The sequence below is a fragment of the Anomaloglossus baeobatrachus genome, chromosome 1 (genome assembly GCF_048569485.1).
Source record: "Anomaloglossus baeobatrachus isolate aAnoBae1 chromosome 1, aAnoBae1.hap1, whole genome shotgun sequence".
Classification (NCBI taxonomy): Eukaryota; Metazoa; Chordata; class Amphibia; order Anura; family Aromobatidae; genus Anomaloglossus; species Anomaloglossus baeobatrachus.
The window spans coordinates 158,326,188-158,350,482 of NC_134353.1; the positions used below are offsets into that span (position 1 = coordinate 158,326,188).

Below are 24,295 nucleotides of genomic sequence, written 5' to 3' on the forward strand. Positions count from 1 at the left end.
TTATTTTCTTTACTTTTCTTTCCTTTTTTTTCTTTCCCGAGTTCCTGGACCTAGATCATTAGCCGGAGTTCCCTGAGAATTCTTGGCCCAGGTTCAGCACTTGAGTACATTTGAAACCACCCATCCCTACTAACAAGAACTAGGAAAATAGAGCTATTTTTTTTAGCTTTCATGATCTGTGAAATTGTAAGCAATTGATTCCCAGATACAGATTTTTTATGACATACCGAACCGAATTGAGATGTTTATTAGCAGAAAACCCTTAAACAAGTCCTCCCATTTATCTTTCTTTTCATCGTATGTGTGTATATATGTATGGTGTTTAGTGTAAGTTTGTTAATAATCTATCTTCTGCTGTTCTGCTTCTCTTCTCAGTGACGTCATCACTCTTCAGACTCCTCTAGGTCACACTATGCCCTGCATGACCTGGAAGTAGCTTTTACAATGTAAGTTTATGGAGCTCCAGAACAAGATGCCATAGACTTACACTGTAGAAGAGACTTCTGGCTCATGCATGGAGCACATAGTGAGCCGGAGAGTCTGAAGAGAGGAACATCACTTAGAAGAAGAACCAAACAACAATGGATGCTGGAGAACGCCGCGGTAGATGAGTATTCTAATACACTCACACTACACACCATACACATATAAGGTAAAAAACATATAAAGTGTGAACTCTTTTTGGTTAACCCACCATAGAACAAAGATGTAACTCGATGCCCTCTTCAGTACATTCCTTCTAAACAGGAGTGAGTGTTGTTATACTTTCTAATAGTGCTGATTAAGTTTTACAAGACTTAATTCCAGAGGCATAGGTCATGTAAATCTGGTGTTATTAATACATTGCACTTTTCAAATATTGTTTTTAAAGTATTTTTTGAAAATATTAGAGTAAATAAAGATGATACGCGGAGGAGTAGCCTGATATGGTGATTGTTCCTCGAGGGCAGGGCTAAACTTTAATTCAGAGATAGTTGGTGTAGGAGCATCTATTCAATACTTATTTGCATGTAATATTTCTTTACACTGTAAGGCATGATGGAGAATAATTATTGTACTACCCTTGACTATCTCTGGTAAAGCTGTGTAACCTTGGTGTGATAGCTCTGCATAAGCAAAATCTTATTAAATAAGCTGTTGACATCTTGTACTGGTCAGGGTATGTAGGTATAGAAAACAATTGCTTTGTTCTCTATACAACTGTCATGGGGTGGGGGAAGAGATGGTGCAAATTTCTTCACCGATCTAGGTCCATTGGTCATGTTAGTAGACTGTGGTGCCAGACAGGAGCCCAGAGAATCACCTCGTACCTGCCGCCATGCACAGATCTTCTTTTGATTACATGTCCTGACATGACATCACAATACAATGATAATGTTGTATAAGGCTGATTAATCAAAACAAGAGGCAATGATGCCTTCAAGTAAAAGGCGGCTTAGGCTGCTTTCACACATCAGTATTTTGCCATCAGGCACAATCCGGCAAAAACCTGAAAAAAACGGATCTGGTGTCTGTTGCTGCCGGATGCGTTTTTTTCCCCCATGGACTTCTATTAGCGCCGCATTGTGCCGGATGGCCTTGCGTTCTATCCAGCTTTCGCCAGATCCGTCAAAATTTACTTGTCCGGCGGCCGGATGGAACACTGAGAGGAAAGTTTTTTTGTCTCCGGCGAAAAACAGTATCACGCCTGATCTGGCGCCATATGGCGTGTTTTATAATGGAAGCCTATGGACGCCAGATCCGGCGTAATTCGGCAAAAAAATGGATTCGGCCGCCGGATCCATTTTTTTAAACTGAGCATGCTCAGTAACACAATGAATCCATCAAAAAACTGAAGGAACTGATGGAAAAACATGCAACTGATCTGTTTTTGCGCCGGATCCGTTGCATCAGTTTTTCGCTGGATCGTGCCTGATGCCAAAAAACTGATGTGTGAAAGCAGCCTTACTGGACGCCTGTTCTGAAGCAGCAGATGACTGACATGGCTGCTGGTCTGGGTCCTGTGAATAAATTTGCATCATCTCTAGGTGAACACATTCAATTTTAATGGCTATCTTCGATAGAAGAAGTCTGTTATTGTTTCCATCACCTTTTTATATCTATACTTCCAAATTTTTATCAATGTAGATATAAGAAAATATTTTTGCGGGTCCGGTAAATTCATCCTTGCTGCCTACTTGAATGTTGGTCTCATCGAATGCCCAAAACTCATTGAAACCCCAAAAGAAACGGCCTAATGGGAAATCTTAGGGTTAAATCAAATACATAATTAGAAAATGAAACTAAAGGGAGTACAGCTTACACTGCAGACACCATTAAACAATAAAATCACACGGTTCAACATAATGTTTCAGTTTATGGCTTGCTTTAATTATTTATAAATTGGTATGCGGAGATCCGGTGCATCAGCTCTACAAATGCTGCTAGACTGTGGAGGCGAAGCCACTTCAAAAACCCACAAAGTCTAGGAGCAATCTTTACGCTCTAATAAAAAGCATAGGGAAAAACATGGTACAGTTATTGAGATTAGAACTGCTGAAAAGTGCCTCTCTTGCATAGGCAAATAGATAAACTGCATTGAAAAAACACTATCAATCTGTGCAGGAAACCAAGGACCAACTGCATGTAAAATTCCCAGGTCTAAGTTTATAGGGAAGTACTCATAAATACCAATGTACGCCAGTATAGGAGGTGGGCACTGGGCAGATCTAAATATGCACACACACAGTAACACAGTATATATATATATATAAAAACATATACAGAACATATATACAGTAGATATACATATAGACCTTGCATAAGACACATTACCCTTCTTATATGACAAAATACAACATTGCTCAGCAGCTTTGACCTACACTACACACTCAGACACAATAGGATCGATTGTAACCAAAACACATTACGATGCACATATAGATATAATAAATATATATACAGTGCAGACCAAAAGTTTGGACACACCTTCTCATTCAAAGAGTTTTCTTTATTTTCATGACTCTGAAAATTGTAGATTCCCATAGAAGGCATCAAAACTATGAATTACCACATGTGGAAAGAAAAACTTAACAAAAAAGTGTGAAACAACTGAAAATATGTCTTATATTCTAGGTTCTTCAAAGTAGCCACCTTTTGCATTTGGTTACTGCTTTGCACACTCTTGGAATTCTCTTGATGAGCTTCAAGAGGTAGTCACCGGAAATGGTTTTCACTTCACAGGTGTGCCCTGTTGGGTTTAATAAGTGGGTTTTTCTTGCCTTATAAATGGGGTTGGGACCATCAGTTGTGTTGTGCAGAAGTCTGGTGGATACACAGCTGATAGTCCTACTGAAGAGACTGTTAGAGTTTGTATTATGGCAAGAAAAAAGCAGCTAAGTAAAGAAAAACGAGTGGCCATCATTACTTTAAGAAATGAAGGTCAGCCAGTCCGAAAAATTGGGAAAACTTTGAAAGGGTCCCCAAGCGCAGTGGCAAAAACCATCAAACACTACAAAGAAACTGGCTCACATGAGGACCGCCCCAGGAAAGGAAGACCAAGAGTCACCTCTGCTGCGGAGGATAATTTATCTGAGTCACCAGCCTCAGAAATCGCAGGTTAACAGCAGCTCAGATTAGAGACCAGGTCAATGCCACACAGAGTTCTAGCAGCAGACACATCTCTAGAACAACTGTTAAGAGGAGACTTTGTGCAGCAGGCCTTCATGGTAAAATATCTGCTAGGAAACTACTGCTAAGGACAGGCAACAAGCAAAAGAGACTTGTTTGGGCTAAAGAACACAAAGAATGGACAATAGATCAGTGGAAATCTGTGCTTTGGTCTGATATGTCCAAATTTGAGATCTTTGGATCCAACCACCGTGTCTTTGTGTGATGCAGAAAAGGTGACGGATGGACTCTACATGCCTGGTTCCCGCCGTGAAACATGGAGGAGGAAGTGTGATGGTGTGGGGGTGCTTTGCTGATGACACTGTTGGGGATTTATTGAAAATTGAAGGCATACTGAACCAGCATGGCTACCACAGCATCTTGCAGCGGCATGCTATTCCATCAGGATTGCGTTAGCAGCCCAGTTATGGATACTGTGATAGCCTAGGACACCGACAATGGGAGGAGCAGAGAGTGAGTTATGCAGACAGGCCAGACAAAGTCAGTTCAGTAATGCATAGGGGATCCTCGTCACGTGTCTTCCTCCTTTTCTATAACCTGATTACTCTGCCCTCCCTGAGATACTTTCTTCCCTCTCCCCTTCCTGTTGCTATATCTAACACTGACAAAATGAAATCGGGGGCCAGAGAGAGATAGCAGAAGCTGGACCAGAAGCTTGATAAAGAACCTAAAAACACTCTTCAGCAGTAAATAGTATAATTTTTTAATGACATCTATTTAGAAAGTTGACTAACTTGAAATTAAGAAGCAAATGAACAATAAAAAAAAATCTGTGAGAAGATAAACATAGCCTTTAAGATATGCAGTTAATTGTATGAAACAATGTGAGCATGTGCCTAAAATATCATTCAGTGGTTACATCTCTAACATCAAACTTTAGTGAAAGAACTGCAAACCTGTAAATCAATTCAGAAAAATTAATTTAAGAAGTTATTAACAAAACACAATCTGTTAATGGACCTAGTCCATCAACAAATTAAAGCTTTCAAGAAAATTAGAACTCCAAAATGTTATCAATGCGCTGTAAAAAGGTGGTAAAATTCTTCCCTAAAACTGTAATATTGAATTATGGAGTCCCGTCTGCCTTTGTATTTCAGATGCCACCATACGATGCTTCAGTACAGAACTGAATACCTCTGAAATATAGAAGATAATTGAACATGCTGCTTTAGGAACACAAAGTGTGGTCAAAAATATATATACTTAAAGGAAATCTGCCAGCAGGTTTTTGCTATCTCATCTGAGAGCAGAATGATGTAGGCAAAGAGATCCTGAGTCCAACTATGTATCACTTAGGGGTACTTTGCACACTACGACATCGCAAGCCAATGGTAGCGATGCCGAGCGCGATAGTCCCCACCCCTGTCGCAGCTGCGATATCTTGTGATAGCTGCTGTAGCGAAAATTATCGCTACGGCAGCTTCACATGCACTTACCTGCCCTGCGACGTCGATCTGACCGGCGATCCACCTCCTTTCTAAGGGGACGGGTCGTGCGGCGTCATAGCGATGTCACACGGCAGGCGGCCAATAGAAGCAGGGGGGCGGAGATGAGCGGGACGTAAACATCCCGCCCACCTCCTTCCTTCCTCATTGCAGCCGGGACGTAGATAAGGAGATGTTCCTCGCTCCTGCGGCTTCACACACAGCGATGTGTGCTGCCGCAGGAACAAGGAACAACATCGGAACATCGGTCCTTCCGAAATTATGGAAATGACCGTCGCTACACCGATCATATGATTTCGGCGCTTTTGCGCTCGTTAATCATAGAAAAAAGGATTCACATACTCCGATGTCGACAGCAACGCCGGATGTGCGTCACTTTCGATTTGACCCCACCGACATCGCACCTGCGATGCTGTAGTGTGCAAAGTACCCCTTAGATTACTGGGCGCAGCCGTTCTGACATAATCCGAATTTTTAGATTTGGCCATGTAGCAGAGCTGAGAGAGCTGCCACCACCCACTCTCTCTAGAGATTGTACATTGACAGTAAGGTGTCAATCAGAGGAAGGGGTGTGTCAGATTGCACTGCACATGACATTGTAGTCCAAGCAATCATATGTCCTGCTGGTTAACGAAAGATAACAAATAAACAACAGACGGACCTTGACAACACAGGCATACCTGAATTTTCTGTGTTAATCCTTGCAGCTGTACCGTCCCCAAGCGAGCAGCCAGGCTTCTGCCGCCGCTTGGATCTGGATCTGCGGTGGCTCGAGGGGTCTCTGGACTCGGGGGCCGCACGGCCACTCGATTAAAAGAAGGGGGATAGATATGTACAGGGGGATTTTGGAAAGTTTGTGATGCCACCCACGGTGCGTGGTAATGTGAGGGACCACCGCTGCCGTTGGGGAGCCCGGTGATGATGGTGCGGCAGCCTAATGTTTAACCCCTCCGTGGGTAGGGGGTTTGTGTCCTGGGGCCCGTTGGTGATGGATGGTGTTTGGGTGCTGTTGGGGGATAGGTGCAGGGGGTTTCCAATGTACTCACTTAGTCCCAGAATAACCTACAGTTTGTAAACCAAAGTTCTGAGCACCACTGTAATCTGCGGGTAGTACGCCTGGATCCATACCCCTGGTGTTGTTTTTGGTCTGTGGCCCTATCCCTGGCACCTTAGTCTCGATTGGACCCGTTGGTATGAAATTCTTCGGTTCCCGCTCACCCCTATGACTAACGGAGTGAGCTTGCGCTCAGGGCTCACGCATAGGATTTCTTTGGACTGTAGTGGGAAAGTCCTATCCCATCGGTGCGCTAGTACCCCGATTTTGGAGCGGGTTGGGGATGACACTTGAAGTCTTCACCCCCGTCGGGTAAATTAGCGGAACGCGTGAAGCTATTTTCCGGCCTGGAGTCCACATACCCCGTCGTGCCCCGGCCCCTGTCCGGTGATAGCTCAAGGCCGCCGGCTGCCCTCCTCGGTAGTCCGTACCCCTTGACACTGTCCCTTGCGAGTGGGTTCCAGCTCCTACCAGGCCCAGACCAACGTCTGCCACCTAGTATACAGGAGCTCTCCTCCGTGGCCTCTCCTCACGAGAGCCACTTCACTTCCTTCTCCTTCACTCTCCACTCTCAACTCTTGACTTTCAACTGTCCTCACTTTCTCGTCACCAACTCCCCATGTGGGCGGCCCTATTCCCTTCAGGCCCCCCAATGGTGTGTCTGGTAGGATCAAGTGGGAAGTATTCCTAGGATTTTAATTGGACTAGCCGTTAACAACACTAGAGGACTGGGATCCGTAACCAAGGAGGGTGGATACTGTGCGGGAGGGCAGATTGCACAATACCCTGTGACGACCTGATAGGCCAGGGCATCATCACACAGCATGCTGGCTTCCGCTTACATAGCAAAAACCTGCTGACATTTCGTTTAATACCTATACAAAGGATACGTGTAATACATTCAGATTTTTTTTATAGAATAATCAACTGAGTAGTTTGTCAAATGAATGATTACATGTTGCCTTTGTCTGTACATGGTGAATAGAGTGTAATGCCAACTACCATTTATTTAGAGAGCTGCACAGGGGCCCATCGGGGGATTCACCTGCTCCTCGGTACATCAGTCCTAACCTGGCTGCAATTATAAACCATATGTTAGAACTATGCCACATCAGAAAAATATTTCTTTTAGCTATATTTATTTATTTCTGATTTAAATCGTCTTAAAATAAAAAATGTTTCACATTAATTTTAATAGATTACAAATGTAGCAGAGCTGAGTATGTGATTTGTGCAATTCATCATGTCATCTAGATCAGCATGTAAATCACTAAGGTGCGTTTGATGCACAGTGAAGTGTCCCGCTCAGCTCTGCTTCATCGGTAAGGTGATTTGTTCCCCGATCTGTCCACACTTCCCCCTCTGTAAGGTCCCACCTTCGCATATATCAGACATCTGACTCTGCGAGGTCCTGTGTTTAGACACCGTTCCTCTGTGGATTTTAATTGCACTGTAATCCATTTCCCCAAAGTACATCAAAGGCCACACTCCTCTCTTTACTGTGATTTCAATTACTCTCATCAGCCAGAAAGTTTAAAGCATGATCAAATTTGTTCTTCAATCACTTGAGCAGTGTTAATAAACTATTCTGTATGCTCGCTCATCCATCCTAGGATTTTGTAACTTCTTTGAGATGTCTTCAATAGGAGCATAGAAAGACATCTTTGATTGCAAACAGGCCCTGGGGATAAACTTTATCACCACTTGCTTTAAACCTCCGCAGAGGATAACAGGTGACATGCGCAATCCCCCCCGGCCCACCCTGTTTCCCCACAAAGAGAACTTTGAAACAACAGACAAACAGAATCCTCCTAATTCTCGCAGCGTTTTAAGTCTCTCCTGGCGGAGTTACGGCTCTCGCTGCCTCTATTGATGTGCGACGCAGGCCTTCATTCAACCACTCCTGGAGTCGTTTGGAAACCGTTTTTCTGCTATGTCAATAGAGACCATGGCACAGCTATAATTGATGGGGTACTTAGAAATAAACCCCTTCACTGTTTGGAATTCCATTAAGGAAAGAATGGATGAGAGGACTAAGTACTTCTTAACAAAGGATGATTCTGAAGCTGGAATTTTGGCTACTATTCCTTTCTCAGAGAGATTTTTCTTTTTTTTTTTCAGCACGTACACCTGGGCAAGCTTTGAACGGTGGCATTATAAGATGGAGAGACCTCCTGGATGCAGAAGTACTTACTAGTTCAGTTACCAGCATTTATGTTCCCAGAAAATAGCTGCTAAGTCTCTGAGTTCCCACGGGTCATTGGGACCATGATGAGATTTCCTATTGGATAAATGATCACACATCTGTGAGGAATAAGGGGAAACTACACTGAGGAACACAAAGGATAGTGTGCTCAGCACAGGAGGACTCCTTCCATCCAGAGCTATACAACTGATGGGAAGCCACCTGATCCTCTATAGACGTGCGGGGGTTAGAGAACTCGCCCAGCTGGGTCAGGAAAAGAAAATATATGTATGTATATGTGAGAAATATTTATATACACAGTGCACAATATTATCCACCATCTATCAACTAATTATCTATCTATCTATCTTTCTAGCTATCTATCTTTCTAGCTATCTATCATCTATATATCTATCTATCTATCTATCCCTCTATCTATCTATCTATCTATCTATCTATCTATCTATCTAGCTATCTATCCCTCTATCTATCTATCTATCTATCACATCTATCTATCTATCTATCTCTCTATCTATCTGGCTATCTATCCCTCTATCTATCTATCTATCTATCTATCTATCATCTATCTATCATCTATCTATCTATCTATCTATCTATCCATCTATCTATCCCTCTATCTATCTATCTATCTATCTATCTATCTATCTATCTATCTATCTATCTATCTATCACATCTATCTATCTATTTATCTATCTATCTAATATCAATCTAGATCTATCAAATTCAAAAAAGCTTTATTAGCAGGACTAAATACACATTAGTTTTGCCAAATCAAGTATACAGTAGGGATAGGGACTGTGGGTATGATGGGTAGAAACTGTAGGAGCTGAAAGATGGCGGCACATCCAGGGTTAGAGGTATGGAAGTCCATTTTCATAGTTCTCTTTTGCGAAGTCTATGAGATTCGCTCACATACCGCGCTGCTATCTCCACTGCACTCTCTTCTTCCCCTAGCAGGATATACAGTGTGTCCACCCATATCCTATCCACCGCCATTAACTTGAGAACGGCGGCAGCAATAGGCATAGAAGTGGTGTCTAGGTATAGTAAAGTTGCTATGCGCTATGCAATGAAACCACCTATAGCGCCACCTGGTGGAAAACAACGGAGTTAGCATTTTTATCTCGAAAACGGAACGAGATAGAGAAAAAAAGTGAATTACAAAGTTGGGCTTACAGTAACAAATGCAATTGTTAGGAAGAGTGTAGTACAAGCCGATTTACAAATTTCCTCAACCCTTATTAAAATATAAGCTTATTTATAAAAATCCCAAAGACACACAAACACAAAATACTAGGATCAGGTGATCCCTATATAGATGTATAGGGTTATGGCAACGTATTGGAGATGAAATAAGGATGGGGGGACTATGATGACCCTTGGTAAATCAAGTGTCCCTACCTGACAACAGAGGGTGTGACACCTTGAGTTACCAGGCGCCCCCGTTCCTCGTCTACTTTCCCTTTTCCTTGCTCTAAGCTTAGGGACAATACATAAAATTAGAAGGGGATAAGGGAAAATAAAGGTTGCCGTTCCCAGAATATAATAGGGTGCAATACATCAATATGCGTGATCAGTATTCAATGTTTTTTGGGGGGTCATGGGTTTCATATCATAGCATGATATGAGCAAGGTGTCGATTCATATTGAATTGATGATGCCCTACAACTTAATTCACTTTTTTTCTCTATCTCATTCCGTTTTTGAGATAAAAATGCTAACTCCATTGTTTTCCACCAGGTGGCGCAATAGGTGGTTTCATTGTATAGCGCATGGCTACTTTACTATACCTAGACACCACTTCTATGCCTATAGCTGCTGCCGTTCTCAAGTTAATGGCGGTGGAGGATATGGGTGGACACACTGTATGTTTTCTCCTCAACCTTCATGGAGCTGAAATCCGGGAAGATATCGGGGAGTCTCCTGAAGTGAGTGTGCCCTACTACTGAATATTTGGTGCGGTGTAGCAGGAAGTTAGTTTCATCCTCCAGGTCACAATGTTGGCACAGTCTATCTTCCCTTGGTTTGTAGTTCTGCCTGTGTTGGCGAGATTTGATGACCAGGCTGTCGGCACTGAGTCTATATTGGCTCAGAATCCTGAGATCTCTTGAGTCCAGGAGATTCTCCAGATATGGGGCCAGTCTGTAGTCTCTCTGTAGACTTCCGTTTCTGTGAGGGGGATGATATCAGTCCTCGAGTTTCTGATGTACCTCTCCTGGCCCTCGCCTACCATCTTCCTGATTTTGGCTTTTGTCAGGCTGCTGTATTTTGTCCAGTTGGGTTTGGGTGCGCTGGGTCAGGGGTCCTGGTTTATGGACCTGGTTCTGGACCACCTACATGTATCAGGGCTTTATGTGATTGGAGCTTAGATTGCTACTCTGTAAGTGACCACAAAATGACCGTGACCTTCAGAACTGCTAGGTATAGAGGGAATCTGCCCACATCATCCTGACAGGCACTGTTGCAGTTGCTTCGATGGACCTGTAGATGGTGTTTACAGAATTCCAGGTGGAATATTTCTATTGGGCTGGAATCCCACCTTGACCAATCTGGGTATATGTGAAGGTAACAGACTTCGCTGATGTACAGGAGGATTGGGGCGATGAAGGAATCGAAGATTTTTAGTCAGACACTCACTGTTGACTTTAGATTTTAATGCAAACAGTTTTTGTGCATTTTTTTGCCAAAAAATGCTGATTTGGGGCTGAAATTTTTACACCATATTACTGCATCAAATTATGGCAAGAACTCACATCACTATTGCATCATACAGCGTGCGGTAGTGATGAGTTTTTTTGCCAGGTGTAGATTGGGTGCAGGAATATGATGTAGAAATTTCAGCACCAAAACTGCATCTCTTGGCAAAAAATGCAGTTTTCTGCCAGGAGATGCAGGTCTGTGACCTCAGTGACCTTACCACTGAGTTTATTGAGGTCCCTTGAGGTTAGGTTACCTGTGGTCACAGGTGGAGGGCCGTAGGAACCTCCAGCTGTGACTGCAACTAACCTGAGTGACGTCACAACTCATCACTGAAACTCAGTGTGTGCCTGAAGTAACAATGAACGGTTATGTTCTATGACCGCACACTGTCAGTTCAGATGAAGTAGGACTGGATTTGTTGTGGGATCTCGTGTGGATCACATCGGACCTGGGTCTTTTGGGAAATAAAAAAGCGGTGAAAGTAGGTGTCTAGATCTCTCTCTTTGTTTATTTATCTATCTATCTATCTGTCTATCTATCTATGTATGTATGTATCTATTTTTCTATCTATCTAATTTGAATATCTATCTATTTTTAATATTTATCTGTCTAGATCTCTCTCTCTCTGTCTATCTATCTATCTATCTATCTATTATCTATCTATCTATCTATCTGTCTATCTATCTATCTATCTATCTATTATCTATCTATCTATCTATCTATCTGTCTATCTATCTATCTATCTATCTATCTATCTATTATCTATCTATCTATCTATCTATCTGTCTATCTATCTATCTATCTATCTATCTATCTATTTATCTATCTTTTAAGCAACCTACACCTACAAAGCAGAAATTATCTGTGATCACATGTATTATCCCATCATTTTATTTTACAGAAAGGATAGATGCAGATCACAAAGCCAATTTCATGTTTGTGCTTCCTCTGAAACAAGGCTGGTCATAACTGGCACAACATATGATAGAGTTATCATGGGTTTTATTACCAGGCTCTGATCAGCCAAAAGAAAGAAATTAAACCAGTTATGACTGTATTGTGATGATTTATTTCACCACATAGAGGGCAGCATAACCCATTTGCTGCCATGTACGTTAGATGGAAGGATTGGAAAGTGCAGAGTCCGGCGCTCACTGTTTCATGCTCTACAAATTTGTAACAGAAGAAATAAGCAATGTGCGTTTTCACAGTTTTAATACAAAGAGAAATTAAATGAATAACCAGTAAGGTCTAGGCAATTCGCAGTTCAATGTCCGTATAATGCGATATATTGAACAGTACAAGCTGCGTGTCTCCATATAACATCAGATTGCTTTGAAATTGTAGATGAATCGACTTTGGAGTGAACTAAGGCTCTGATCTATTAAGACGTTTTTGCCAGTTTTGTGGCATAAAATTCCTTGAAATGTCGAAAGATTTAAGGAAAACTCAAAGTTGTAAAAATGTTGCGACTTTCTGTGTTTTATGCTAATTTTGGCCAGATCTTTTGGAGTTTGCAGAGCTGAAGCCAGACAGGGCTTATGTAAGCACAGCCAACTAATTCATCACAAATTATGCCCCAAAAGTAGCATCAATTACACAGGAAACGTACGCCAACCCCTGAATGAAGCCACATTTCTAACAGAGACACATTCCAAGTGTAAGATGCGGCAAAATTAGTGTTGAGCGAGTAATTGACTATTTGTACTTTCTATACTGTTAGTGAGTACTGTCTGCTGCTCTCATATTCGTTACGAGTAGCGGTCACAATGTAAGTCAATAGAAAATACTCGCTAAGTAGCCAGTAATCCGAAAGCTGTGCTCTTCACTACTCACACAAAAAGTAAGGCTTTCGGGTTACTCATTGACTTACATTGTGCCCACTACTCATAACAAATATGTGAGTAGCGGACAGTACTCGCTAACAGCATAGAAAGTACTAATAGTTAACTACTCGCTCAACACTAGTCAAAATCCTTTGGAGGCTGGTGCTTCTAGAGCACTTGGTGTATCTGATCCCTGTGCAACTTTCATTCAGACTGGAGTACAACACCACAGTCTAATAGTCTAATGAACTGGGGCCTAACAAGCAAAATTTGCAATTCAGTAGAAGTTAAAGGGGTTGTCCAGGCTTGGGGCACAAGTCTTCAGTCACACTATATGAATGCACATTTGTGAGTGCCTGCAACTGTGTGTGCCACTAGTATTCTCTGGTGTCATTGATTTGCATATTTCCGGCCACATTCCAACTGGACAAGTCCGGCCTTGCTCAATTCACTTGTATTGAGGTAGGCTGCACACACCTAGTCAGCATGTAACCACGTATATGGAAAATGTATACTTGTGGTCATGCACCCACCTGCTTTCAGCACCTGTACTGGGGAATCCTGACAGTGTGCACACTGCAAGCTGTGAGGATTCACAAGTCTGCAGTCATATAAATTGACTGCAGACGTACGGTCCAAGCCTGGAACACTTTTTAATGGAGCCAAGTTTGTCCTGCAATAGCTGTACAACTTAGAAAAAGTTAAAGTGAATCTGACAACAGGAAGTTGCTATGTAATCTGAGAGCAGCATGATGTAGGGGCTAAGAGCCTGATTTCAGGGATGTATCACTTATTAAGCTGTCAGCTGCTGTATTAACAAAATCAGTGTTTTATCCGTAGGAGATTATCACTACATGACGTGCAGTCTTATGCCTTCTAGTCAACTGCTCCGTGTAACCCTACCCCCACCACTGATTAGCAGCTTTCTGTCACTGTCCAGTGTACAAAGAAAGCTGCCAATCAGTTGTGTGGGTACGGTTATACAGAGTTTGCATTTTGAGCACTGGTAGATATGAAGTAGAGAAAACAGTGATTGTAACAAAAGGACAACATGCAGATCAGCAAGTGACATCATTGGATTACTGTCAGTATTCTACGGGGTCAAAGCCAAAACTGGGTGGTCAAGGAGCCGTAAGTATGCCATTTGCATACATATGGTCACATGCTAACTAGACATATTCTGCCTCGCACAATACAAGCATGTTTAGTCTGAATGTGGCTGAAAGTATGCAAACCACACACTTGAGGTCATGTGGTCACCTGGTCTCGGCAGTGACACAGGAGAATTCTGACAGCATGCTGTGTACTAACTGTAAGTGACTGTAGACTTTCACCACAAGATCGGACAACCCCTTAAAGGATCTTGTAGTGCCCCTGAAGCTATCAGGAGCTACAAGGTACTGCATCCAGTCAAAGATGCAGGGCCTACCCCCAGGGACCCAGAAGACCAGTGCCGGTAACACCAAAACACATATATAATCCCTGTTTTTCCCTTCCTCAAGGACTGGGGACAGGCTAGGGTTGGACCCAATGGATGGCCAAGTAGGGGTGGAACTGATCCAGTCCACTAGACGACAACCAGGGAGGAGGGGTCAGACAGTCAGTAAGTGGAAGTGAAAGGAGACGGACGTAACCGTACTGACGGGAATGTGTAACAGTGACCTGTGAGGCGCAGGCATGTGGTTGCCGGTGGAGTATGGTGGAGTACTCTTGGAACCATAGCACTGATGGGGTGCAGAGCCCTAGGTCAGGAAAACGCTCCAGGCCGACCTGATAAAATCTGCACGGCGAGGGGACCATCCAGGACTTCACCGACCGTAAAGTCCTGGGCACCAGCAGTGATGGGAGAACCAAGGACCGGAACAGAGCACCGACCCTACAGGGTTCAAACTGCCCGCCGTATGGACTAAAGACTGAAAGACTACCAGGAGGGGACCCCCAGATTCTCCAAGCCACGGGGACCCGCCAACCAGAGACAGGTGCAGGGGAAAGAAGCCACCAGGTTACCACACCGGCACTGGGACTAAGGGGACTAGTGGTGAGGACCAGCCTTTTTCGGGTAGCAAGCCATACCAATGCTGTGAGTAAAGGGACCAGTTACACTGCAAGCCTTTGTGTGGCCTACCTTCTTTCCGCGCCTAAGTCCATCACCTACCCCCTGGGGCCTAGCACTACTTGCAGAGGGCCCAACATCCAGGCTGCCATTAACATCAGCCCCAGCGATGAGAGACTGTGCAACAGTGGCTCCATCTACATAGCCGCAACCCGCAATTGGCGTCACGACAAAACCTTTATTATTACTCCCCTGTACACAACCCCTTTCAAGCGACCTCCAGGGTCACGGAATCGGGCAACGGCCACCCAGTGAACTGTCCCAGTAAATATACTCCCGGGATCGAGTACCCCAAAGCCCTGGGGTGCGTTAATATTATCTTAACAAGTCCTGTAATTAAAAAGGAAGGTTTCCTTACAGGATTTTAAGTTAAATGTAGTTGTTTAAAAAAAAAAAAAAAAAAAAAAATGAAAATCAATGTTCCAAATATATTAAAAAAAATCGGATATCTTGCAGTTTTCACACTTGCTACTACACTCATACTTCCTGTGGTGTATAAATGAATTTAAAGCTGTCCCATAAACATTATAATGAAAGGCAACACCTCTAAATAAAGTAGACAATAAAGTGTCTGCCATTTACAGTAGGCGATGGTTACAGCTCGCCTCCTCCCCAAAAACCGCTACCCAGACAACTTGCCTGTACAACTGAGGAGTCAGAACCTTTCTACATGCAGCTGTCTGGGTAGCTCAGGAATTGTAACTTTAGTATGAAGCTTAGTGGTCGGAGTGAAAATAGCAAAATTTCAGATGTTATTTTTTAAATAACTAGGAAAAATAATATACTAAAAAAAAAATCATTTTCTAAAATACATTTAACATTACAAAAATCTTTTCTGATGACAAATAGCAGTGAATAGATGGGATAGTATTGAACTAGATAGATTTGAGTCCTCCTAACTTTACTTCATACTTTATATGTGCTATACACTGATATACCTTAAAGAGAATCTGTCAGCAGTTTTTTGCTATGTAATCTGAGGACAGCATGAACTAGAGGCTGATAAACTGAATTCAGTGATGTGCCACTCTTAGTGTTGGGCGAGTAGTTGACTATTTGTATTCGCCATGCTGTTAGAGATTACTGTCTGCTACTCGCATATTCGTTACGAGTAGCGGGCACAATGTAAGTCAATGGGAAATACTCGCTAAGTAGCGAGTAACCTGAAAGCCGTACATTTCGTGCAAGTAGCGAATAGTACAGTACGACTTTCGGGTTACTCACTACTTAGCGAGTATTTCCCATTGACTTACATTGCACCCGCTACTCGTAACGAATATGCGAGTGGCAGACAGTACTCGCTAACAGCATAGCAAGTACTAATAGTCAACTACTCGCTCAACACTAGTCACTGTTTAGTGATGTTTTTACTTCAATACAATGAGTGTTTTATCAGCAGGAAATTTTCACTGCCCAGACAGGTGCCTTCATGAGACTTGGTCCAACCCTACCCCCAGCATTGTAACAGCTTACTGTCAATATATAATGTACACAGAAAGCTGTGGTTTGGGCGGAGTTAGCTTTCTGAGCTCTGCTTTATCGTACATCTAAAAAATTCTCAAAGTGTCACATCTGCTGACCCCTGTGAATTAAGTGATACCTCATTGCAAGCAGGAAAAAAGGAGGGGAGCCAGCACTGCTTATGAATGGCATGCAACAATGAAGAAATAAAAAGTGTAATATTCACAAATTCATTCCTACTGTAACAATTCAATGAGATTTTTTGCAAATGATTGATCAATGATTTGAGCCCCCCTGCCCCGTCATGGCAAATCTCTATAGGGGGGTCCCTAACGCTATATTATAAATTATTATGTACCATAAGGTCTCATATAATGAGCAGGACCATATGAAGACACCACTTACCTGAGACATGTCTGAACCGCTCCCTTGCCTCCAGGACTGACAACCGCGAATAAAGGCAGCCCAGGTGCCAGTGTGTGTGGCAGAACCACACACACCAGCACAATGTCAGGACTGGCCCTCACAGTGCCAGACCAGCAAACATGGATGAGAGCGGAAAAAGGTTCAGGCAGGTGGTGCTTAAATAATGATGCCTTGGAGCATGAGGCGGTGGCTGTGTGTGAACAAGAACCAAACTGATTTTTGATGGCGAAATCAAAATTGGTCGGTGGTTTACCGCCACCTTGCCGTGCACGCCCAGTGTGGTTTGCAAATTCCTTCTGTTGCCATCAAAATTCATGTTGGTGCCTGTTCACACACAGCCACCGCCCCCTGGTCCATAGGCATCATTATTTAACCACCACCTGCCTGAGGCTGTTCCGCCCTTCATCCATGCTTGCTGGTCTGGCACTGTGAGGGCCAGTCCTGACATTGTGCTGGTGTGTGTGGTTCTGCCACACACACTGGCACCTGGGCTGCCTTTATTCGCAGTTGTCAGTCCTTGCAGCATGGGAGCGGTTCTGACATTCCCCGGGTAAGTGGTGTTCTTATATGGTCCTGTTCAAGTCATTATATGAGACCTTATGGTACGATATTAATTTATAACATAGTGTTGGGACTCCCCTATAGAGATTTGCCGTGAGGGCAGGGGGGCTCAATTCATTGATCAATAATTTGCAAAAAATTCTCATTGAATTGTTACAGTAGGAATGAATTTGTGAATTTTACGCTTTTTATTTTTTCATTGTTGCATTCCATTTATGAGCAGTGCTGGCTCCCCTCTTCTTCTCATTGCAAGCAGGGTCTCTTTTCCTACATTATGTTGCTCTCAGTTGAGGTTGGTGACAGATTCCTTTCAAGAGGTTATTTTCAATATAGTAAGTAATTCCCAATCTATATCAATAGGATAGTTGATAATGAATGGGACTATGACACCAGAACCAGATCGAGAGAACCAGGCTCCGCAGAGCCATGTTTTGAATGCAGTGGAGATTGGCATGTATGATGTCAGTTTTAATTATTGTCTATAGTGATGCCAGAAAAAAACAAATACAGTGCTCAGATATTTCCAACAGGCCCCCAGGCAATGAATAGAGCATTCCGGAGCTCCATTCCTGCATGCTCCGGGGTCACAGCGGTCAAACCTCTAGAAATTGTGACGCCCTGGACTAGCCAGGTAGTCACAGACATAACACCACACACACCCCCTCCCCTGGATAGTAACACCAGTCAAACAAAAAACCCTTGTTGCCTCCCTCCAGGGTCTGATGTCCACACCAGGTGGGGCGGAGCCAGGCGGTTGGCCCCACCCACCGAGGAGTTCACAGGCCTGGAGGCGGGAAAAGAGACAGATTGAGTTTGGAGATGAAAGGGAGAGGTTAGAAACTGTCAGTGTCTGGGTAGGGGCCCAGACACAAACAGCAAGGTCAGCAGATGGTGGTGGCCATCTGCAGGTGTTAGTGGATCTCTGTGGAACCGTAGGACCGGGGTCGGGCGGTGGCCCGCCGGTACCGAACCGGGGAATGGAGTGAAGCTAAGCACAAAGGCAGGGCCATCGGACCCCGACTAGGCTTGGAGCCGCCGACAACGGTCAAATCCGAGTGTGACCGGAACCCCAGGGGTTTCCTAACAACCAAGACCCGACAGAAGGCAACAGTCCACACCGTGAGGATATACAGCCACCGCCATAGGCTAGAGATCCAAGGGCCAGAGCCTGCGGGCAAAACGGGCTCCTTCGGTACCTATACGCTGGGGAGCGGACTACCGGTGGGCAACCACAGGAGTCAGAACATTCTAACAAGTTGCAGGGAAAGACAGCCACCATCACCCTGTCCGGGGAGAGCACAAACACTGCAGCCGGCTGCGGGACCCATCCATCCAGCCGTTTGGTTTGCCATAGACTCTGTGCATGTGTCTGAGTGAGTACCACAGTGCCATCCGGCACCGCGGCGCGCTGCCCCTGCAACCCTGCACCCCAGCCATCCAGTCTCCCCGTTACACCACCGGGCCCCGGGATCACCAACCCCTACCCACGGAGGGGACAACATCCTAGCTGCTCCCTGCCATCGCTCCCGGGATCCCCGTCACCAGCAGCGGTGGTGCCCATTATCACCACGACCCGTGGGTGGCGTCACGAACTATCTCCCAAAACAAACCACCCCCTTTTCATTCATGGGCGAGAAGCACTGCTCGAGTCCCTGGGTCCGGCCCACCACTCGAGCCATCGAGCAGCAGCAGCAGCGGACCCGAGCGTGGCGAGCGCGGCCCCTCCGCCTGCGACAAAATCAATAAGATATCCTCTATGCCATAAATAGGAGATAACTTACTATCTTGTGAATAAACCATTAATGTGGCTCTTCACGATGTTGCTGAAAATTGCCTATATATTTGTTATGTGTAGTTACCCCGAATGATGCCCTTCATATGCCTTTTCTACTGAGACTAGTATTCTGATTCTCATGCATCGAGGATGGCCACCACAAAGGCAGAGGGAGACATGGTAAAGGGGGCTTTACACGCTACGATACCGTTAATGTTTGATCGTCGGGGTCACATTGTTAGTGACGCACATCCGGCGTCATTAACAATATCGCAGCGTGTAATACTTACCAGCGACCTTAGGCGACCTCAAAAATGGTGAAAATCGTTCACCATGGAGAGGTCATCCCAAACTCAAAAATCGGTAAGGGTTGTTTAGAGTTGTGCTTCATCGCTTATGCGGCAGCACACATCGCTATGTGTGACACCGCATGAGCGAGGAACGTCTCCTTACCTGCCGCCGGCCCCAATGCGGAAGGAAGAGGTGGGCGGGATGTTTACATCACGCTCAGCTCCGCCCCTCCACTTTGATTGGCCGGCCGCTTAGTGACGTTGCGGTGACGTCGCTATTATGCCGAACGTCCCTCCCCCTTGAAGGAGGGATTGTTCGGCAGTCACAGCGACACCGCCGACCAGGTAAGTATGTGTGACGCTGCGTAGTGATAATGTTCGCTACGGCAGCGATCACAAACAATCGCATGCGCGACGGGGGCGGGTACTTACACGCTCGATATCGCTAGAAATTGCTAGCGATATCGCTACCGTGTAAAGCCCCCTTAAGTCTAAATCAGGTCTTCAAAGCTCAGGAAAGGCAGAAGATGGCTTGTCCAGATTTACGGCTCCATGCCCCTGTGGCAGCCATCTTGAATACTGGAAAGCTGACCCCATCAGAGGAGGAAGTGGAGGGGCCAATGCATAGCGACAATGTTAGGAGAGAAGGTCATTTTAAATCATGCCCATATTTTCCAATATGAAAAAAAGCCATGAAAGTGTCTTACAAATCAATAAATGTTTTGTTAATTATTTACATTTTTGCTGTAGAAAAATATAGCAATCACATAGCAAATCTTTTCACTAAATACACATAGTAGTAGCAGAAATTAGTTTTTAATTTTTGAAAATTTACTATTGTTATTTAGTAGAGATGAGCGGATCTGTGGAAATTCAAATTTGTCAACTTCACAGAAATCCTCTCCCCCTAAATTTGATTTGTTGGGAATAAATTTGTGTGAATCTCAACGGGAAAGTGGTAATTGCTCAGAAAATACACATGGGGAGAGGAGAGAGAGAACCATAGCTATGACCATTAGAGCTCACACTGTGTGCAGAATTATTAGGCAAGTTGTATTTTAGAGGATTTTTTTTTATTATTGATTAACAACTATGTTCTCAATCAACCCAAAAGACTCACACATATCAAAGCTTAATATTTTTGGAAGTTGAAGTGTTTTTTTTTTATTTGGTTATCTTATGAGGATATCTGTTTGTGCAGGTAACTATTACTGTGCAGAATTATTAGGCAACTTAATAAAAACCAAATATATTCCCATCTCACTTGTTTATTTTCACCAGGTAAACCAATATAACTGCACAAAATTTAGAAATAAACATTTCTGACATGCAAAAACAAAACCCCAAAACATTAGTGACCAATATAGCCACCTTTCTTTATGATGACACTCAACAGTCACAGTGGCATGGTGGCTCAGTGGTTAGCACTGCAGTTTTGCAGCGCTGGGGTCTTGGGTTCAAAGCCCACCAAGGACAACATCTTCAAGGAGTTTGTATGTTCTCCCCGTGTTTGCGTGGGTTTCCTCCAGGTACTCCAGTTTCCTCCCACACTCCAAAGACATACAGATAGGGACTTTAGATTGTGAGCCCCAATGGGGACAGTGTTCCTGATGTATGTAAAGCACTGCGGAATATGTTAGCGCTATATAAAGATTTGATTTTTTTTATTTGAACAGTTTACCATTCATAGATTCTGTCAGTTGCTTGATCTGTTTACGATCAACATTGCATGCAGCAGCCACCAAAGCCTCCCAGACACTGTTCCGAGAGGTGTACTGTTTTCCCTCCCTGTAGATCTTACATTTTATGAGGGACCACAGGTTCTCTATGGGGTTCAGATCAGGTGAACAAGGGGGCCATGCCATTATTTTTTTATCTTTTAGACCTTTACTGGCCAGCCACGCTGTGGAGTAGTTGGATGCATGTGATGGAGCATTGTCCTACATGAAAATCATGTTTTTCTTGAACGATACCGACGTCTTCCTGTACCACTGCTTGAAGAAGTTGTCTTCCAGAAACTGGCAGTAGGTGTTGAGCTTCACTCCATCCTCAGCCCGCAAAGGTCCCACAAGTTCATCTTTGATGATACCAGCCCATACCAGTACCCCACCTCCACCTTGCTGGCGTCTGAGTCGGAGTGGAGCTCTCTGCCCTTTACTAATCCAGCCTCTGGCCCATCCATCTGGCTCATCAAGAGTCACTCTCATTTCATCAGTCCATAAAGCCTTTGAAAAATCAGTCTTAAGATATTTCTTAGCCCAGTCTTGATGTTTTATCTTATGTTTCTTGTTCAGAGGTGGTGGTTTTTCAGCCTTCCCTACCTTGGTCATGTCCCTGAGTATGGCACAGCTTGTGCTTTTTGATACTCAAGTAATGTTGCAGCTCTAAAATATGGCCAAACTGGTGGCAAATGGCATCTTGGCAGCGTCACTCTTGATTTTCCTCAATTCATGGGCAGTTATTTTGCGCCTTTTTTGCCCAACATGCTTTTTGCGACCCTGTTGGCTATTTGCCATGAAACGCTTGATTGTTCAGGGATCACGCTTCAAAAGTTTGGTAATTTCAAGACTGCTGCATCCCTCTGCAACACATCTCACAATTTTGGACTATTCAGAGCCCATCAAATCACTCTTCTGAACCATTTTGCCAAAGGAAAGGAAGTTGCCTAATAATTAAGCACCCCTTATATAGGGTGTTGATGTCATTACACCACACCCCTCCTCATTACAGAGATGCACATCACCTGATTTACTTAATTGGTAGTTGGCTCTCAAGCCTATACAGCTTGGAGTAGGACAACATGTATAAAAATTATCATGTGATCAAAATACTCATTTGCCTAATAATTCTGCACATAGTGTATACTCTTCAGAGAAGAGATGACTGCTGATTTTAAGAACTAACACTCTACAGAAAGAGTCATACAGGGGGAGACTTACCCAGCTACTCTGGAAATGGAAAATGACTCTACTGTACAAACTGTGCTCCACTGGCAACTGCTGATCTCAGATGGCCCAGGTACTGATCACCACTGTACAAGGTATGAGAATTAGCTAGATATCATAACATGATAACACAAAATGGCATTAGATTCAGTAGTATTGGAAATGGTGCTGGACTTTTTTTTTGCAAACCACAAATCGAATCTCAAATTATTCAAATTCACATGAAACCACAAATTTCAGGAGATTTGACTCAAACTCGATTATCCCCGGATTGATCCGCTCATCTCTATTATTTACAACTGGTAAAGTTAGCTGAAGGAAATTAGTAATATAACTATAAGAGGTCCAAAGGGTTCCTCTCCTTGGGTAGTTGATAGACCTAATCAATCGAGCTATCTATTAACCTATGTATTAACACAAATATATATGTATCAATGACTTACCAGTTTCGCTGTCAGACTTGTTCTCATGCTCTGTGTCAGTCAGTGTCAAAGCTGAATTGGAACGACTGGATAAACAGGAACTGCGTCCGGATTTCACCCCCCTTCCCCAAAGTCTCATGGCATGTTCTGGAGACATGACCCCTTCATTTTCCGTCTCAGCATCTGAACCTGCACTGATAGAGTAACCTCTATGTGGAAGCCCCATGTCTGCACAGAATGCCAGTCCCCGACGAGATGCTGGTTCACAGATGCCTAGCTGCCGCAAGGTGAAGTTCTGACCTGAGAGTGGAAAGGAGAAACACAAAAGAACGAAAAAAAGACAGAAACATTTTAGTTACTTTATTCCAAAACACAATTTCTGCAATACTAAACTTTCTCAAGTATCAAATGTGGTATTTTGAGTAAGATTCATATGTTACGGTCAAGTAGATTCTTTTGTCGCAGGCACTTTGCTGGCTTTGTGTTGCATTCTTTCTGATGTCAACCACTTAAAGAATTTAAGAATGTCTCTCAGGTGTCAAGAGAGACCAAAACAGCAAACAAGCAATGTATGGTCAATGCAACACATGAAAAGGAATCAAATTGACAGGCCACTGCTTTATAGGTGCGCAGAAGAAGAAAGGAGGATGAAAGTGGTTTGTGAGAATACAGCAATGCACTATTATTTACTATAGTATTATTATTTAATTGTATAGTATTAATCTTATAATAGGAATATTAGATACTAGGGGGAGTATACATAGAAAGACTATATGTAAGTAATACTTTTAATGTCAGCAGGGCATTATGGTCAATTATTAATGTCATCATAACTAGAGATGAGCGAACCGGTCGCGGTTCGGCTCGAGGTTGGTTCGCCGAACGGACCTCCCGTTCGAGTTCGGTTCGTCGAACGTTCGACGAACCGAACTCGAACTGCATAGGAAACAATGGCAGGCAATCACAAACACAGAAAAACACCTAGAAAACACCCTCAAAGGTGTCCAAAAGGTCACAAACAACTCACAACACATGGGAAAGTGACAAGGACATATACTCATGCGAAAACAAAAGAGCTGGACAAGGAAAAAGAGGAGGACACACAGATATATGAGTATATGCAAGGAAACATCGATTCCATTAATGTGCAACTTGAGCCCTGCTCATTCTTGGCTTCCAATCTTGATAAATTGCCTGAGCTCGCCACGTACGTCTTGGGGATCTTGTCGTATCCTGCAGCCAGCGTTCTCTCGGAACCTGTCTTCAGTGCTGCTGTGGGTCTGCTGGCAGATAAGCACACGTGTCTGTCCACTGACAATGTGGACATGGCTCTCAGAGGACTTTTCTTCCCCTGGGTCAGCCAGGGGACGGGAAAGGCACGTGTATTTTTGAGAGTGCTTCA

The 24,295-nt window shown here is 43.7% G+C and overlaps 1 protein-coding gene across 16 annotated transcripts in view; it reads right to left on the reverse strand.

Moving 5' to 3' along the window:
• Window positions 1–24,295, reverse strand: part of TENM3 (teneurin transmembrane protein 3) — a 1,857,795-nt gene that overhangs the window by 1,110,273 nt on the left and 723,227 nt on the right. For all 16 annotated transcript variants that reach the window (XM_075347175.1, XM_075347169.1, XM_075347170.1 and 13 more), the window contains exon 4: window positions 22,915–23,193. In XM_075347175.1, coding sequence (XP_075203290.1) covers window positions 22,915–23,193 — 279 coding nt within the window. The remainder of the gene's footprint in view (window positions 1–22,914; window positions 23,194–24,295) is intronic.